The following is a 19,013-nucleotide window of genomic DNA, read 5'->3' as shown; positions in this document are numbered from 1 at the left end:
TAATTGAAAATGTTCTGGGGGAAGCCCCTGCCCTTCAGAAAGTCTGTGCACGCCACTGTGTGTACATCATTTCATCAGCACTGTAAAATCAGAGCTCTTCCACAGAGGAAGGAGACAACTATTCTCATAGACAGTAATTTTACAACTTTAGTGGATCTTCTATATCTTAATGAGCCTGTTTTAGACAGAGAGAAGCAGCTTCCTCTTATGTTTCATTGAAATAAAAAGTTGACTTTGCTGAATATTAGAGGCTACTCACCCTGAAGTCTGAATGTAGAAACAGATGAGAGAAGAGCAGACCACCCTATGAGTTACTGTGAGTTGTTCAGTTTCTTAATGTCTGTAAAAACAACAGAAGAGCTCATCAGAGCCCAGCCTTTTAGAGACTGACCGATGAGAATGTCCTGTGCAGGTGACTTACAAGAAACATGCTGATCTTACAAGAAGCCTGGTTAAAGTCACTAAGTGAAAGACACTTTAGCAGTGTCCTCTGCCTTACAGCTTTTTGAGATTCTCATATCATAAAAACTCTTTCTCTACCTCTTAGTTTCTAAATAAATTAATAATCATCCTACTATGATAATGAGAATAAAAACGTTATTTATCATAAGCACATACAGTATAGCACATTTCAAAACAGAGTTACAAATGTGTTACAAATAAAGACAACAAAGAGAGCAAAATGAACTAACAGGTCATAAAACATAAATCAACAAAAAGCCCTTTTAAAAATGGGTTTCAAAGTAATTTAACAAATCAGACATTCAACCGCCCTGATCTCCTCGTGCAGGTGATTCCTGAGACTAGGAGCTCTAACTGCAAACCTACCTCTCTACCACCTCTAAGTATCAATCTACTAATAAAAACACTTTCAGGGTTGTAGCCACAGGGCAGGACAGTGACAGTCGGTGGAGTATGTGCAAAACAGAAAGGATGTGTCTGTACACAAAGCTTCTGCCAGGAAATGTTTTTAAAACAGGTTATGGAAAACGACCTGAATCTGGATTTTATCTCTATCAGATATGATCGTGGTAAATGGCACCCATGGGTCAGAGTTACATACAGGCTAAACAATGTTGTCCCTTGTCCCCATGCAGTGTGTATCCACTGTCATTTACTATATATGTGTGTGTGTGTGTGTGTTTGTGTATCAGTGCACATCTTACAGAGCAAGGCTGAACAAATCAAATGTTTGTTTTGTTTTGTCTTTAAGACATTTTTCATTCTTCCGTAACTTGTGCCTTCATTAATTTCCCTTATTTAGTTTGCTATATTGTGTACATGCACACAACAACAAAACATTGTAAAAGTACAAAATGCCCTGGTGGCTCACCCACTGCAGCAACCATGGGCTCAATTCCAACTTGTGGCCCTTTGCTGAATGTCATTCTCCCCTCTCTCCCCCTCTCTGAAAACTGATAACTTCAACTGTCATCCTGTAGACCACAGGGCTAAACTTACCCAAAACTTATTCAGCTCCAAACTAACTGATACAATGTGAAATAATCACAAAAAATTTACAATGGCCCTCAACCTCAGAGGACATTAGAGCTGAGTGGATAAAGTTTATTTTTGATGGTAACGTGTGTGTATTTAAATACAGACTGCTACAGAGTGATGATGGCTAATAATGAGCTAGCAACGAATGTTCACGCTCAATGGATCAATAATGTCACAATGTTGTTCAGCCTGCTGAGCTTTGTTCCTCAGGCTGGGGATGTTTTTACTAATGTTGAAATAAAGTGGGACAGTTGAGAGAAACTGTGTGTACATTAAACCGGAGGGCACTTGTGTGTGTATGTTGCTGCTCTATGTACATTTACTTGATATATCCTGAAGGTAACAATATACAGTAGCTACATTTGACAAGGAAATAGTCAAATTGCAGGAATTCATTTTGAGTGTTAAAAGTGTAACTTTGATTTGCACCCAGCAGCTAGCACACAGAGAGCACTGTGAGTAGGTAGGTAGAATTTCAAAAAATATTTTTAGGACGACACTTGACCCATCCGACAAGAACCTGCAGCGATCATTGGGAACTCCCTGTGCTTGGGGCTCGCCTATCCTCCTGGCAGAAGTTATAACCAGCAGAAATGCAAGAGAAACCATATCAAATCGGCAATCCCAGGGGGTTTAAACTGGGAATGCTGAAGTACACCATGGACTATATCCAAGTCCCACGGAGGTCTAGTCCTGAGAACCGTAAGCCTCTGGCCCCCTCTGAGAAACCTTGACATCAAGGAGCGGCTATCTTTCTCAGTCATTCAGTGTGTCTTGCTGAAATGAACTGCTTTGATTACTGCCAACATACCTCAAAGAGTAACGGCAGACTTCCCTGCCTCCAGCTGGAACCCTCTGCAAGAACTGCAGGATGTCCCGGGCTGTGGCTAAGTAGTGATCTGCTTGGAGAGCCCCACACCAAGAGGCAATACCTCTGAACGGTACGAGTAGGCAGCCTTAGTGGCTGGCAGTCCTCACTACAGGCTCTCTCTCTTGTCTCACTGTGTTAGATCATTTTGTTCAGTTGACACTTTGTTTGGTTGCTATTTGATCACAGTTATATTTTGTTGATCTATTTTATAGGCCATGTTATTAAATTCTTGGTTTATACTCTGCATTTTTTGGATAAATAAAAACCCACTTTTTCCAGCACCATTCCTGTTTCCTCATTGTCTCACTGCTTGGTTCCTTACAGATAGATTCTTATTAATGCAAAAAAACACAATGTGCTACTTTTTTTTTCTCCTGACATTTTAGATGCGATGCCTTTCTATGAGCTGTAGGTGAAACTCACTCACAGGATCGCCAATAGCCAGGCACGCAGCAGTACATTGTTTACAGTTCTGTTATTCTGATAATGTTCTGAATCAGAATTAAGTTCATTGGCAAATTTTCACATACAAGGCATTTGCTTTGGTGCATAAGAATCACAATCAAGCGTAGAAAAATAGAGATAAAAGATAAAAATAGAGACATGGAGAGAGAGAATATGTACAAAATGGCTGTATACTTAAATAAGGTAGGAAGTAAAACACAAAATGAATGACATGGAAAGATGAATTGTGTTGTGAGTCATGTGCAGTAAATCTGGAATCGGCCAAAAACCTATTTTGACTAGTGAGTCAAAGGTGTTACCAATTCAGTGTCCAACCAACTGAGCTATGGTGTTGAAAAATGGACCAAATGGTTTGTTTTGTTTTTCAGGACATTATAATGTCACAGTGAAGTTGACCTTTTACCTTTTGGAAAAATCCTTTCATAGCTCTCTCCCATTAAATATTTGTGTGAAATGTTGTCATAATTGCTGCATCAGACTGAGTTAGGACCAAAAATCTGTTTATCTAGGTAATTTTATCATCATCATCATCATCATCATCTTCATCTTTGCTCAAAGTACTGTACCACAAAAACATTGTAATACACAATTCAGTGCATTGTATGACTGTAAATATATGACTTACCTAATGGGGTACTTGCAATGCCGCTACTCAGCAAAAAACTTTAAATCCTTTCTCTGCGCAGTTGTTCAGTTGTACAGTGTTCAGTCGCTTATATAGTCAGTGGAAAACGTCCTGCTGGGAAAGCACCTGATTTACAAGAAACACGGTGAGGACAGGAGTGGTTTGTTTATTAGAGCTGACATTCTGCTCTTTCTAGTGACGGGCATGGCAGTTTCAGTGTATTGAGACAGCTCTCTGGGCTGGAGCAACTCAGGGTATATCACTGCTCATATTCACTGTAGTACATTCAATGAACGAATCAATGCACTGTTCCCCTACAGAAAGGACCTGAGACTGAGAATGGGAAAATTACATGTGGTTATGTTTTATTTTATTAGTTATATTATTCTTATTAGTTATGTTCTTTATTAGGATGGACTGACTTAAACTAAGTGTGAAAACACTGAATTACTAATGGCCCTGTTGTTTCTTGTTAATCTCTAAAGGGCTGGGCTCTGATGAGCTCTTCTGTTGTTGTTTTTTTCAGAAACTGAAAGTATATTTACAGCTGAACAACTCACAGTAACTCATAGGGTGGTCTGCTCTTCTCTCATCTGTTTTATACATTCAGATTTCAGGGGGAGTAGCCTCTAATATTCAGCAAAGTCTACTTTTTATTTCAATAAAACATAAGAGGAAGCTGCTAATTAAGAAGATCCAATAAACTTGTAATATTACTGTCTATGAGAATAGATGTCTCCTTCCTCTGTGGAAGAGCTCTGATTTTATAGTCCTGATGAAATCTTACCTCATCACCTCAGTATGCCAACAAGCACAATCGGACCTGCAGGAGAAATTGGCTCCTACAGACAATAGTGACTTTTTAACTTCTCGTTTCCTCCAGTTTTCAGGGATCACCATGGATTATCAACTGGATTCTAAATTTACTCTTAAACAAATCAGGACAGACTGCATTCAAGGTAAGTGACTTATGTATTCTTTTATAATAATAGTTAGATTAATTCCTGTATTTTCACGATTTGAAACAAGTCACACAATAGTTAAGAACATTAAATATGATCTTATATATAAACACACACAAATACAGTATATGTTATACTGTCTATCTTATATTCTTATACTTATTTATTTCTCTATTAATGGGTACTTATTTCTATCTAAATTCCTCTCTGGGGGATCAATAAAGTATTATCTTATCAGATCCAGTAGCTCTTTCAATTTTGAAGCTAATCAAAACAATGAAATGTCTTTCTGGAAAGCAGATGAAGTTTCACACACCCTTAGAGAGAGTAAATTGCAGTATTATGCTTTATAATCTACTTTTTTCTTTTCAAACATTATACAGTATGTGCTAATTCCTTTTTTTTACTCTGCGTCCTCATTGGTGAAGAGGTAGGCCTGGAGTTCATCTTCAGCAGGAATGCTGTCCTCCTCATCACTGACTTTGGTCTTCTGCTCTACAGGGAAGCATCTGGGCATGAGCTTTCTTCCCCTCTAAAGGAGAAAGAGAATGTTTTAGGTTTGTGTAATTACTGAGAAGGACTGCTCTGACTACATTAGAGCAGAAAAGAAACTGATCAATTCCAAATTTCTTTTTTAAAAACTAACATACATCTCTTTGTGCTGATTTGTGAAGGTTGGTTCCTGTATTTTACAAAGGTACTTATTATTAGTGTTTCTCCAAATTACAACTACATTTCCCATGAATCCAGTTGATGTGTGATATAATGTATAACCTAAAATGTATCCATTTTGAAGTGAAAGACTTACTTTTTTCTTGGATTCACCCTGGGATCTTTGCATGCACTTCTTCATCCGTTCTCTCTGTTTCTCCCTCTCCAGTCTCAGCTGTTCTTCGCGCAGCCTGGAACGTGATATAGAATGTAGGACAAGAAGGGGTTCTCATGTAACGTGCTGTTTGGGGAAACAGCACAATTCAGAGTTCCTTACATTACCATTAGTTTACTTTGTACATTGTATTTCTGCACTGAAGACAGAAAAGGCAGACTGAAACATCTGTCCCTGCCAGGACTCCCACAAACTGCTGTGCTGTGTGTTACTGTTCTGTTAACAATGTCCAAAACATTACTGCCCCCACGCTATTATTACACTCATACATGATACACAGACATTTACACATATATTAAAAATGATACAAAAATCAATAATTCAAAAGTTTGAGTGAATGTTTTGAGCCATTTGGAGTCCAAACATGCTGATACTAAACCAAGATTCCCTCCAGACATACATTAAGACATATATATATAAATAGTCTGCTAGGAACAATAATGTGTGTCTGCAAAAAACACACTTCTACATTAAAATCCATAAAAAGTCATCTACTCGACTACTACTACTACTCGATACTATTGGATGAATATAGCATCTACTTGCTAATATATCATGTTGTCTAAAGTATGTAATATACAGTATACTGCATGAACAAGGCAAACCTGCTCATCCTCTCACTGTCCTTGATCTCTCTCAGTGCCTCCAAGCTTTCTTCAGGGATGTTCTCAATGAGCTGTAGCAGCAAAGACATGCGGTACTCGACACTGGACAGCTTCTCCAACGTGCTGAGGTGGGACAACCGGCTATCCAAGCAGCAGCGATGCACCTCTGTCACCTTCTTGCCCAGAGCATCCAGCAAAACATCCTGCGAGTGAGGAGAGGAAGTGATGGAGATGAGAGAGGAGGAGGGAAGGAGGAGAAGAGGAGACGGAGCAAGGATTAGCATTCTGTTTGCAGTTTACTGACGCCACTTCAGATGATTTTTGGGTGTTGTTTCCAAGTGCAGATGTAAAATTATCATTATCATTACAGTCCATTCTGCTTGTTTACCTGGTCCTCGGTTTTTAATGAGTCATGGAGCTGAACCTTCTTTTGGAGATCGGCAGCTCTCTCCGACTCTCTGTCGATCTTCTCCTGCATGTCAGTTACCTGCAATGTGAGCTTCTCTTCATCCTCTTTCCTACAGACAGAGAGGAGTAAGGATTGATGGGATTCTTTGTGCCTGCTTTACATGTTTATTACATTCCTCTTTTAAGTTACAATATTTAGTATAATGCATATAATTGTTGTAAGCTTGTTTTTGTACATGTTGTGTCCTCTTATGCTGCACATTAGGCTGTGGCTGAGAGGCAGAGCGGGTCGTCCCCCAATCAGAATGTTGTTGGTTCGATCCCCGCTCCTCTGCCACGTGTCGAAGTATCCTTGACAAGAGTACTTGAACCCCAAATTGCTACAGATGCACTGCCATTGGTTGTGTGCATTGTGAATGTGTACTGTATGAGTTAGTTTCTGTTCGATCGAAATCGAATCACTGAGTAATGTGTGTGAAAGGGTGAATGTGGCACTTAGTATAGCGCTTTGAGTGGTCGGAGAACTAGAAAGGCGCTATACAAGTACAGGTCCATTTACCATCCATTTACATTCTTCAGTGTTGTCTAACATTATTCTGTCCAGGCAGGGACTGCAGGTTACAATGAGCCTTTTAGATAAATATGATGCTTACATTTCCTTTGAGGCGGTCTCAAAGGTCTGCTGCAGCTCTTCCAGGGTCTCATCCATCCTGGTGGAGTTTTGAATCAGGGAAAGGTTCTGATCCGTCAGCTCCGTCATCAGAACCAGTAGCTGCTGGGGATCGGAGAAGTAGAGCTCCAGTTTGTCCTGCGGGAGGAGAGAAGGTAACGGCACTCTGTGAGAACTGCAGGAGCACACTCAAGATAAAACATGGCAGTGGTTCAGGAAAACTGACCTCATATTCAGAGCTGTCGGTTTCCTCTTTATAATTTTTGACCCTAAAATTCAAAAGAGAGAGTTTAGGCTCAGGAGAGATGAAGATGTAATGAGACTCATTTGGCAGATGGTTTTCTGTACGGCTTTATGAAACAGCAGTAACAAGAATAATAATAGAACATGTGATAAATAAATAAAGGGATGTTGGTCGGAGAGTATGTTTTTCTTTGGTGATTCTTTTGCCTAATACCTAACACCAAATCCACTGCAGTATGGGATTTTCCAGGACAAACAGATTTCATCATGGCTGTGGTGCATTGGTGTCTCCTTACAGTGTGTCACTGTGGACTGAGGACAGCGTAGACTCTCCAGTCGAAGGCAGCACTCGACCTGGACTGGACTCCACACCTGTCTCCGAACCTGTGTGCACGTTATCATTCCGATCACACTGCTAGCAGTACTTAAAGGTCAGGACATGTGAACCTCTGCATCAATTCACACCAAACATCAAAATCTGTCTCTTGTGAGGATTCAGCAGCATCTAGCACTGAAGGTGCAGAAACAACTGAATACAGCTCAGCCTTCCAATAATCATCTCATATCTCATGTACTGGAATAACAAACTTCCCCCTGGCAGTTATCCTCTATTTCCTGTTGCTTCTCTGGGTTTTAACCATCTACATATATACATATAAAATATGACCTATACTGCATTCACCCACCAGGAGACGATGGAGAGGTTTTGGCTTCACCTTTGGGGAGCCGTCACGTTGTCCTTTCTTTATATGTCGATGGTTTAACACTTACCCTGCCTATCTGCTGACTCCTGAGGCTCCTCGTCCTGCTCATCCTGAGGGTCTCTGTTAGATGGGACTGTAGCTTTAAAAGCCTCAGCCTCCTGGGCCTCCTGCCACTCCGGAGGCGACAGCTTGAACAAGATGTTCTTGTATCTCTTATATCTATTCAGGATGTCCTCAGTCTGAGAGAGGTCACTGTGAAGAAGAAAGACTATGTTTATATCCATATAAGATTCCACTGCATCCCACTGAAACATACTTATGGCAGATTAATACCTTTAAAATGGCTCGCTTTTATTTATGGTTCTTCTCCTAGCACTTACTGGTCAATCACTTTATGCACATTAAACATGGAGAACAGCACTACCTTTTCACAGTCCCCATTTCGTCAGTTAACTTCTCTACCTCAGCAATCGTCTCTGCTTTGGACTTTATCTCATTTTCTAACCTGACAACACACGACATCATTGTAATTATTACAACATTGGGAAAGAAATACTGAATTAATCTTATGTTACAACGACAGGGAATCCACTACTGCTTACAGCGTTCTGGCATCCGAACATTTCTTCTCAGTCCTCTTGAAAACCTTTTGAAATTTGTCATTGTTTTCCTCAAGGATTTGTTCAAGGCTTTGAATATGTAGCTGCTCTGCTGCAATAGCCTTGTTCAACTTCTTAATCTCTGACCTGCTCATCAGCAGAGATGCCTGTGGACAGAAGGATGATGGTAAAGGGAGTATTGCAGATGATTCACCATTCGTTGTTTCCCGCTGCTTCCAGTCTTCATGCTAAACTGCACTCTCCTGGCTGTGTTTTTATATTTAGCTACAGACTCTCAGCGGTGCAAGAGCAAACTAAACACTTTGTGTAAATGTACAGAAAAAGCTGAAAAATGCTGCTTACAAATGTGGATGAACAATTTTAAGAAAGACCGTTTTTAAACCAGCATAAGAAAAAGTTGAATGTGATTAAAGCAGGAACATCAGTAAAGCATACTGATCTATAAATATTCTCACACTATCTGTTATCCACAGTTGGTTTATACTTCGGGTGACAATGCCAGATTATTGATTTCTAATGCCACCTTGAGATATTTCTGTTCAGTGCTTTACTAATGTGCCACAATAATCTCTATAATGTTTTTGAGGTTAAATATCTTTTCATTTGTGGGCAAATATTCACATATGTGACTGCTAAATTAGAATGAAAATACATTGAAACTGTTATATGATTTACCTCCAGTCGTATTCTCTGCTGTTCATTCTCATCCAGGCCTCTGATATTCTTAAAAGTATCTAGGGACAGAGGACAGGTCGTTCTTAACACTAAGTAAGCAATATACATATATATAATCAGTTCCTGGAGCTGTGGGAGACGGCTGCCTCTCCAGTTAACTGCTAATTTCTGCTAATGTCATTTATCCACTGTATAATAACACAATGCCATATACAGTCCTATATATTTATCCATTTTGTTTTTAATTTTTATTATTTCTTGTAAGCCTCTATACATGTTCTCGTGAACATTTATGTTTTATTTTGTTATTTTTACTTTTGATGTCTTTGCTCTACTTTCCATATTTAGGTAAGTAATTAGTGTTTACCTGTTATTGTTTGATCTTTCTATATTTAGCTAAGAGTATTTATTGTTCTCCTTGAAACTTTTAAAAAAAAAAAATTTTTTTGTAATTTTAATTATGTGATTTTTAACTATCTATTATATCATAAGTTTACAGAGTGTACGAACTGCTGGAATTAGTCAATTTCGCTTGAGGTGAGTCATTCCAAAGGGATCAAGAAGTCTAAGTCTAATACTATAAGAAGGACCTTTACCACATTCAACATGCTTTGACCTGCTGCTCTGTCTCTACCCACCTTTTTTGCTCCCAGACATCTTCTGGTCAGGGCTGTCTCGTGTTTGTTTAAGCAGAGCTGTGTTATTCTTAATTTGTTGAGGACTCTTCGTCTTCTCCTGTTTCTCCTCCTCCTCTTCCTCCACCACCTCTCCTGCTAGATCTTCAGTCTCCTCCTCGGGCGTAGCCAAGAGTTTACACAGCTCCTGGAGAACAGCAGTACAATCTCAAACATCACTACGTGCAGACAATGTGGAACACTACGCAGTGGAGGTAGCACAGTTATCATTAGTACATTGTGCTTAAGCACCAACCTCTTTTCAGTGTCCTCTCTCCTTCACTGTCACTGTTTCTAGTGCTGTACTCTCTCTCTCTCTCTCTCTCTCTGTAGCCAAGTGTCACTTCTCCACTGTTTTTCAACTGGACTTTACGACTGTTTTCCTGATTGTCAACTGTTGTCATGGTAACTGCTGCTGCTTTGGAGTGCAATTTTATTCAAAATTAAATAAATACATGAGACAATAAATATATATAAATAAATGTAAAAATAAATATATCAAAATAGTTAAATAGGTATTTATTAAATAAATAAAAGTAAAAAAAAAATATGAATGTACTTGACAAAATGTACTTGAAAGATGTCCTTTTTTAAACAAAAACCTACAGACTTATTTATATATTTATGTTTAAATGTATATGTTTATTCCTCATTTATTTATTTCCAGTTTTATTTCACATATTTAAGTGTTATTATTCGTTTAATATTGAAAAAATGGCATTACATAGCCTTCAAAGTTACTTTTTACTTTGACAGAACAAAGTGAAGTAAAAGCCCCTCACAATTGTCTTCATTTTGAAAACTATAAAATATATTAAGAAATAATGAACACTGTTTAATACATTGTTAATAATAGTGAATTAGCCATATTTGTATTTCACAACTGTAGTTTTTTTTTTTACATAATTCATGTCCTCCAATATTCAATTATTTACTAATAACTCTTTTCCATTTCCCATTTTATTGACTCATAACTGCATTTTTTCTGGTAGTACATGGAAGCACTGTCACTAAAACCAAAAGTTTATAACAGCTCCTCCAGCTCCATCTGCCTGTGGAAAAGTAACAATATCCAAGTTTAGTGAAAGACAATAGCAATGACTAATCAGAGCAATTAGTAATATTAATATTGTTTTGCTCAACGTTCGTTGGACTTGCTAACACCACCATCAGCCCATGATTACCAGTGACAGAACAAAGTCTGAGTATAAGAAAAGTGTGTGTAAAGATATGTCAGCTGCCAGTGAGGATGACGGGCCTGTTTTTCTTTTCAGTCTGGTAAAACATAGAAAACAACTGCTGCACTTTGGACTTCAAACTACCTATACTGGTAAAATGTAGTCTCTCAGTAATTCAGAATGTGGACAAATAAGTCAACTTGTCTTGGATTGGTAACAGAAATACGGAACAGATATTATATAATAAAAAAAGCAATTCAACTGAAATACATATTATGAATGCCCTCTGGGATAAAGCCCTATACGTATATGGTATTACTGTTTATTTAGATAAAACACCATGGGACACACTGTGGGCTGTAACTGACTGAAACCACCTTGTGGACTCACAAAATACTCAACTGTCAGCACATTAAGACATCACAGGAGAAAGATTGTAGAATATTATCATTTTTATAAGGGAAAATAAATGCCACACAAGCTCCAGCAACTCACAGTTTGCATGTACTTCTTTCAGAAAATGAGCAGTGAATGAGGAGAGCTGGAGGCAGTTAATACAATCAACTATTTCCTATGACACAAAAATATCAATAATCAGTTCTCCAGAGACAACAGGTGAGAACTGCTGGTCTACAGTGCAGACCAGAGAGCATGGTACCTACAGTAATACTAACAACATGATGCAATACATAGAGGCTGCATCACCACACAGTCAGAATGACACGTTCACATACAACTATAAACTCTGAACTGACATCGAATCAACAATCAATCAAGTTCCTTCTGGGGGTAAACAGAGGGGAAAACAAATAAACAAGAAAAGCACAAGTAGTGTAATGGATTATTTGTGTTATCAGCCATTATGTGAATGGTGGATATTTTAAAGCAAGAGTTAAAAAACAGTCATCTTACTGTGATCCTCTGTCCCGTGGTGTAAGTACACATATCCACTGTTTCCAGTGAAGTACAGAGAACTGAAAACGAGTTACCCTTCATACAACTGGATGAACCCCAAAACTCAACTGTAAAAACATTCAAAGTGCTGTTAATTACAGCAAATCAGTGCAGGTAAGTAAAGGACCTGGGAAAGACACTGAAACATACACTTCTCTGCTCAGCTTTCAGGTCAGGCACCTGGGCTTCATCCTGAATGGAATTATCTTCAAAGTTCATGTGAGCTAATAAAAGACAAATACATTCAACATGTCAATAGCACTGAGGATGTCCTGGCTTTGTTCTTTGCTCAAAGACTTCCAGGGAGGCTTGTGAATGTAACACATGAGTGCCCTCTAGAGATAAACAGAAACACTGCAGTCCTTCATCTGTTATGTATTACAGCAAATAAATTGTTTCATATACTGAAATGGTTTGAAAAGCACTGCTAAATGAGAGTTACTGTGAAGATCAGTGACAGATCAAGTAATTATAATAAATATATTATAACTCACATTATTATTCTGATGGCATAAACTTCAGTTTGCAGACAAATATGACCATTTCTGTCAGTTTCTGTTAAGTCAGTTCTCAGTTTTCCTGTGTTGGATTCATTGGTGGGGGAGGAGGTGAGGTCAAGGATGGCGATGAAAGTCCCTCTTCCCGCCCGTCTTACTGACCAACTTCACATCTGTGATGGTGATGTCATGGCTAACCGCCTTGCACATGTCATAGACAGTCAGCGCAGCGACAGAGACAGCTGTTAAAGCCTCCATCTCAACTCCTGTCCGGCCCGTAGTGTGACACGTTGCCGTGATGATGGCGGCGTTCTGCACCTCATCCAGGTCAAAGGTGACAGAGGCGTGGTCTAAGGGGAGCGTGTGACAGAGCGGGATGAGGGCTGAGGTCTGTTTGGTAGCCATGATGCCGGCCAACTGCGCCACAGCCAAGGCGTCGCCCTTAGCCAGCTGGTTGTCCCGAAGCAGCCGGAAGGCAGTGTGGCCCAGGATGACGGTGGCGCGGGCTGTGGCCGTGCGACGTGTGGGAACTTTCCCCCCAACGTCAACCATTGTGGCTCGGCCCTGGGCGTCTGTATGCGTCAGCTGGGCTTCGGTGGTTTCATTCAGGTTACTGTTGATGTCTGATGTGGTCTGATCGCTCACAAACTGTCTGAGTTTGACGGTGTGGTCTTTGCTGGAACTTGATTGATGGCACAGTCTAACATTGTGGTGTTTAGGATTTGTTTTGGCATTGATTAGTAGTGTGCAAAGAATAGGTGTTCCCGGGGTCCTGAGTAAGTGGCTTTTCAAAGCATTAGGACCCCTGGCTTGTGCGTACCTGAGACAGTCTTCATTAGTGTAGCTCGTGACATTTGTGCGTGTAGTAAAACTTGCGGTCTTAGTGTGACAACTGGTGAAAGTGAGACCATTATCAAACTCAGAGGAGTGACGGGGTGTTACGTGGTGGAGGTTGTCCGTCGCATTAAGGTTTTCTTTGTTGATACGTGACCTGACTTGGGTTCCCCCTCTCATTAAGGTTCCAGAGCGGCAAACATTGGCTGCCTGTGTTGAAGCAGCGCAGTCTGGAAGGCACAAAGAACCGTCACTGTTCAGGACTCTCCCGCTGCCTGAACGGCCCGTGCGAGGAGCTGCTGTTGGAGAGAGGAATGTGTCGTTGGTAAGTTGGCAGACAATGGGGAAAGCTCTCTGGCTGTCTTGTGGCTTTGGCAGAGACAACAGCATTTGGGTTGCAGTGCCTGTTGGATAAAGACAATAAAACAACATTCATATTTAGATGAAGATACATTATTCACCCTCTAGATAAAAGTTAGTAATTGTTAGCAGTTCAAATGTAAATGCAACTTGGAGCTGAACAGGCTGTAAATGTAGAAAACAAATGCCCTCAAAATCATTAATTAATTGTGACAGAACAAACTGAGTGTCAGAGATTTGTACGTACAGCCATGTCACCCACCAATGAGGATCATGGGCCTGTTCTTCATCTGGGAGATACTGAACATGCCTGAAGACAAAAACAAGAAGATATTAACGCCTAAATAATCTCTGAGTATACTCCACAATTGATGTGTTGCATATAAACAAAGTGCACAATCTACCTGCGTGTTGTTTCTTCTTCCTGCCCACAGCAGCTCCAATGATTTGCAGTAGCTCCTCATCTGGTGCCCCAGAGCGCAAGACATCTCTTAGGGACACCTCAGAGTTCCCAAACAAACACACCTGACAGAGAGAAGGGGTCAAAGATTGAAAACAGATTGATGGATGGGATTATTCATAGGTACTGGTAGTATGTAAATCTATAAGTGAGCTACATTACCACAGTCACAGACCTCATTAACAGCTTAACAAAGAACAAGCTTTACCTTGAGGTTGCCGTCTGCAGTGATGCGTAAGCGGTTGCAGGAGCCACAGAAATGTTCAGACATGGAGGTGATGAAGCCCACTTGACCCTTAAAGCCTGGAACTTGAAATGTCTGTTAAAAAAAAGTGTCAAACAATGATCATGTGAACAATTTCTTTACGAATGGTTTAAAGCATTCAAAGCAAAGTGCTTGATCTGGCTGATCTGACTGATCTCGCTCTTACATCATACACTTGATATCTTGAGATCTGGTCTTGAATAAGATTTGTCGGAAGATTGTGAATGTTGATTTCAGTTTTGTAATGAATTAACCAGCAGCACTACAAACATGTGTCTGCTGACAAGATACCACAGTGTGCTCTGAAAGCTCTGAGTCTGACCGAGTTTCAGGTGATCAGGAGGATTATTGAAATAATGCACACTAAGCTAATAAATCATGTTTGCCAGTGTTCCAGCTACTGACAGACAGAATGAATGAATACGGTACAGTCGGACCCACTGACCTTGGCAGTGTCTGTCTGTCCAGTCTGAAGCTTTTCCAGGTTGGGCCACTGCTGCCTAATGCGGTCCAACATCTCCTGGTAACTCACCATCTTCTTAAAGTTCCACTTGTTTCCTGCAGAGAGGAGAAGAAGCAGTGCGGCTCAGAGTAGGCTATAGCATATCACAAGCTACAGCAGCTTACTGACGATTCAACAACCAGTGACTTGTGTGTGTGTACATCAGTAATGTTTCTGCAAGCAACGCTGAACAGAGCTAACTTTCTTCTTACAAGTTACATAAAAACAAGCTGGGCTGAGTGGCTAAAAACATACTATACCCTAATTTAACACTGCAGTTATTTTGGTAATACCATTTCATTGGTGTTACATTACTCTTGAAAGATTTACCGTATTTTCCGGACTATAAGTCGCTCCGGAGTATAAGTCGCATCAGTCAAAAAATGCCTCATGAAGAGGAAAAAACCATATAATATGAGTAGCCCCGGACTTAATAAGTCGGCATTTATTTAGATATGTATTCCAAAATCCAGTGACCAAAGAAGAAAAAAAAGAGGGACAGAGACTATGTAGGTACTGGACACATAGAGGCCAAAAAGACTGAGAATTCTAGCCCCCGCCCCCCGCCCCCGCCCCGCGCCCCCGCGCCCCCCCCCCCCGCCCCGCCCCCCCCCGCGAATGTTGATGAAGACAAAAGGAGTGAAATGAGGTGAGCTGGGCGATATGAAGGGCAGTCCATTTACAAAAGATTCACTGAAACAAAAATGCTGATTGTGGTACATGAAAATGTAGCCTAAAAATGTGGAGGAATGCAATGCAATCAAAGCATGTTTAGGCGATGTTAGGCACGCGCGGCAAGCCAGGCAAATATCGGGAGGCTACCTTAATTTAGAAATTTATTTTTACAGGGCCCAGTTCACAACACATCCATTAAATTCGTCATCCTCCCATGTTGCTTCGAACGTCTCCGCCAACTCCGGAGGAAGACGAAAGCGCCATCGTCCTCCTTATGCGTGGCGCTGGACGGTAATGTTTAGGCTACTCCTCGTTTCATGTCGGAATTATTATTCAAAAACATGTTAATTCATATATACAGTCGCACCTCGACTATAATGGCGGCACGCGAGCAAACTAAATGAAAAAACAGTCGACTTATAGTCGGAGTCCGGAAAATACGGTACATGAATACAGTAAATATTCAATTGGATGATTTAAGAACTGCTGTTCAGACCTGTGTGATAAGACGTTGTGGGAAGTGAGCACTCACCATCGAAGGGCATGTATTCGATGAAGCGCACCTCCAGAGGCTTCTTCTCTGTCAGTGCCACAAAATCCAGCAGCTCGTCCTCGTTGAGGCCTCGCATGACCACACAGTTAACCTACGGAGGGCAGCACACACCAACAGGCACTGATGACTAAACTGTACATTCATCTCCTCTGCAGCCTGTTGCGTCTCAACTGTAAGGAAGCCAAGTTCAAGGCCCAAACCACACAGTAGCTAGAAGTACCCACACAGGCATCTGCACAGATAGAATGAATTACTGGAGGTGCATGCGTCAATATTTAATAACACAGCCTGTAGTTTTTACAAGACTTGAAATACTCCTGACAGATTATTGATCTATTATTGGTCGATGACTGGTGGTCACTCGGGAATAATGTTCCTCCACCATTCTTTCTTGTTTACATTCTGGGGACAGTTGCTGCACATACAATCTGAAACGTAGGCTCTTCACTCAAACTGAACTGACGACTCACTCTATCTCATCTACAGCTAGCTTCTCCTTGTCAAATGTGCCAAGAACCACTCTGGAAAAGGAGGAAGTAGAGATTTCTGCAGTCAGTGGTATCAAGCTAACCATCTTAACTTCTTAGCAAACACGCTGTCAGCCCTTAACACTAAGAACTTTTTAAGCTATCTTTGCATTCCAAAACTCCCACAGCAGTAGAAAACACCTCACAGAATGATTAGGTCTAAGGACGCCAGCCACTTCAGATGTTAGTTTTTTTTAAACATTCTCCCCATGCACAGCGCAATGGGGAACTCTGGTATGCAATACTGAGTCACATACATTACATCAGGAAGCAGCTTGGTGATTCTGTAGCTTTTTTGGGCAAAGAGTCATAGGATATGGATGAAATAATATATTCAGCAGTTCTGTTACACTATGCTGACACAGCAATGGCCAATGTTGTACCTCACTCCAATAATGAATACACTTATCCATAAAGGTGTCAGATTATTCACAAAGTCTAAAAATGGTCATAAATACAACATGAAGCAAACTTGGCTGAAAATTGCTTCAGTAATAGGAATGTAAAGGTATACAGCGGTATATTGCAATACACACATGTGAAGATTCAAACTGGTGAGATAAAAAATAAATCATGACACTCTTTAAATAGCTGATGGCACTATCTACTTTGACTTTGCTTGCTCACATCAGGAGCTGTATCAAGGCACAAAGACATCATCTTCACTTTTTGTCTGAGAAATAAAGGAATCTTGAGTTGAGTGTATCGTTACATCACTTTGTTTTCCAGTCAAAATAGTCATATAGTAAATATTCATCTGTTTAGATTGTACAAAAGGTCAGTAAAAAGTCCTAATTTCATATGAAGAAAAAGGGATATATAAAAAGGAGATTTAATAATGAATAAAATTAACTAAAACACAGTAAACATTTCTATGCAAAAGCAAGTTTGAAAAGATGAACAAATACTGTACCTTGACAGGGTTGTAGCCCATTTCAATGGCCTTATCAATGCCCTCCATGACCTTGTGGAACCCTGGAAAAAACAGAGATAGAAATTGTTGATGAAATGTTTAAACAATGTTTTGCAATAACGCATTAATCATACCTTTGATATCTTTGCATTTTGGGTTATCAATACAAATCTTAGGTGGAGATGGTGTGTGATCTGTGGGAAGTTTTTAGATTTTAGAAATGTATTGAGACAATCTGAGATCACACACTGCCTCAGCTTTACAGGCCTTTAAAACAGAAGTTGTGCTTTCTCTGTTCACTGTCTTTAAAGATCTGACTAATCTCACGATTTACCACAAACCACTGGTATGTAAACATCTCCAAGTAATCCCTCAGCAGCAGCCAGAGCTCTTTCCCAGCAAACTGCCAAGGTCCGACTCATCATTTGTTTTCATCTGAACAAAACCCACAAATCCAGGTAGGCTTACACTGGCTGGTAAGGAGCTGAGGCTTCTGTTTAATGATCTACAATGCTCATAATTGCAATTAAATGTCAAATGTGTTGCACATAAAATCTGAAATAAGCTTACTGAGAGACAAGATTTCTTTCAGGCTATACCTACAGATCTAGTGTCAGCTAAACCTTTTACTGAAAAATTAATACTCAGTAATACTCAATATTCAGTACTGCCATTGCTTCCTCTCCTTCATTTCCTGACTTCAGTCTGTCCATCTGTGTCTACCTTCCATACGCCAACCACCCAGAGCTCTGCCCTGCTGTCACCTCCGCTCCACCTGTATTTACAGCTTGCAGCTTCCCTCAGTAACAAAGAGGCACTGGCCCTCAACAAAAGGCTCATATACACAGTATTGATTTAGGCTGTCAACAACTTGTGGTTTTAGACAGACAGAGAGCTGCAACAGTGGAACCAAGCTGACACTGTTACACTATGTTCTAGGGATAAGACACGCTGCAGTTAAGCATACTGAAATGCTTTATTCTAAGATTATATGTAGCAGGAAAAACTGCTTTTCTCTAACACTCGTGTCCCTGTACTAATCTCTCCCTTTTTCATACCATACCATTCCCTTCAGTCTTGCAGCTGACATTATGGGTCAAATACTTTTCCCTACCTTTCCGCCTGACAATGAACTCGAATTTGGCAGGGACGAGTGAATCCAGGCTTATGTTAATCAGGTCAAGGCCAGTCTCTTTGAGCTTTGGCAGAAGCCTGGCCAAGTTCATGCCGTTGGTTGTCACTGCAATGGTTTTCAGACCCTCCAGCTTCCTCAGTTCTGCTGCAAAGTGTGAGAGCAAACATGGGAACAAGGAAGAGGAAAAAAGAAGGGAAACAGTGAGAAACAGAGAGAAAACTGTGGTGCTAAATATTTACACCAGTATCTGCC

The 19,013-nt window shown here is 40.3% G+C and overlaps 2 protein-coding genes across 3 annotated transcripts in view; both read right to left on the bottom strand.

Moving 5' to 3' along the window:
• Positions 1-4,667: 4,667 nt before the first annotated feature.
• Positions 4,668-12,259, bottom strand: LOC118337175 (cilia- and flagella-associated protein 100-like). Its single transcript, XM_035674085.1, has 13 exons — positions 12,191-12,259; positions 9,873-10,056; positions 9,235-9,293; positions 8,542-8,705; positions 8,364-8,444; positions 8,007-8,191; positions 7,532-7,619; positions 7,219-7,261; positions 6,976-7,130; positions 6,303-6,432; positions 5,915-6,117; positions 5,232-5,325; positions 4,668-4,955 (listed from the first exon to the last, which is right to left on the bottom strand). Exons 1-13 carry the CDS (start codon positions 12,257-12,259, stop codon positions 4,827-4,829), a joined length of 1,584 nt encoding a protein of 527 aa, XP_035529978.1. The 3' UTR covers positions 4,668-4,826.
• mocs1 (molybdenum cofactor synthesis 1) overlaps positions 11,519-19,013 on the bottom strand; it is a 10,785-nt gene continuing 3,290 nt past the window's right edge. Inside the window, exons 4-11 of one of the 2 annotated variants that reach the window (XM_035674213.1) lie at positions 18,741-18,905; positions 17,627-17,688; positions 16,166-16,277; positions 14,902-15,014; positions 14,400-14,510; positions 14,136-14,256; positions 13,994-14,041; positions 11,519-13,775 (exon numbers count right to left, since the gene is read on the bottom strand). In XM_035674213.1, the coding sequence (XP_035530106.1) occupies positions 12,655-13,775; positions 13,994-14,041; positions 14,136-14,256; positions 14,400-14,510; positions 14,902-15,014; positions 16,166-16,277; positions 17,627-17,688; positions 18,741-18,905 (1,853 nt within the window). In that variant the 3' untranslated portion in view covers positions 11,519-12,654. Of the gene's footprint in view, positions 13,776-13,978; positions 14,042-14,135; positions 14,257-14,399; positions 14,511-14,901; positions 15,015-16,165; positions 16,278-17,626; positions 17,689-18,740; positions 18,906-19,013 lie in introns of both variants that reach the window. The other variant, XM_035674214.1, reaches the window with a different exon arrangement.

This window comes from Morone saxatilis, unplaced genomic scaffold, assembly GCF_004916995.1.
Source record: "Morone saxatilis isolate NCDOM2014 unplaced genomic scaffold, NCSU_SB_2.0 Contig3, whole genome shotgun sequence".
Taxonomy (NCBI): Eukaryota; Metazoa; Chordata; class Actinopteri; family Moronidae; genus Morone; species Morone saxatilis.
This window is presented reverse-complemented; position numbering and strand designations above follow the sequence as displayed.

What these genes read in the sequence shown, in the direction of transcription:
- LOC118337175 (XM_035674085.1), bottom strand. Translation starts at nt 12,259, where the DNA reads ATGAACTTTGAAGATAATTCCATTCAGGATGAAGCCCAGGTGCCTGAC. An exon ending in TCAGTCCACAGTGACACACT is followed by an intron (nt 7,262 to 7,531) that starts GTAAGGAGACAC and finishes TTTGAATTTTAG; the next exon opens with GGTCAAAAATTATAAAGAGG. An exon ending in GACAGTGAGAGGATGAGCAG is followed by an intron (nt 5,326 to 5,914) that starts GTTTGCCTTGTT and finishes ATCACGTTCCAG; the next exon opens with GCTGCGCGAAGAACAGCTGA.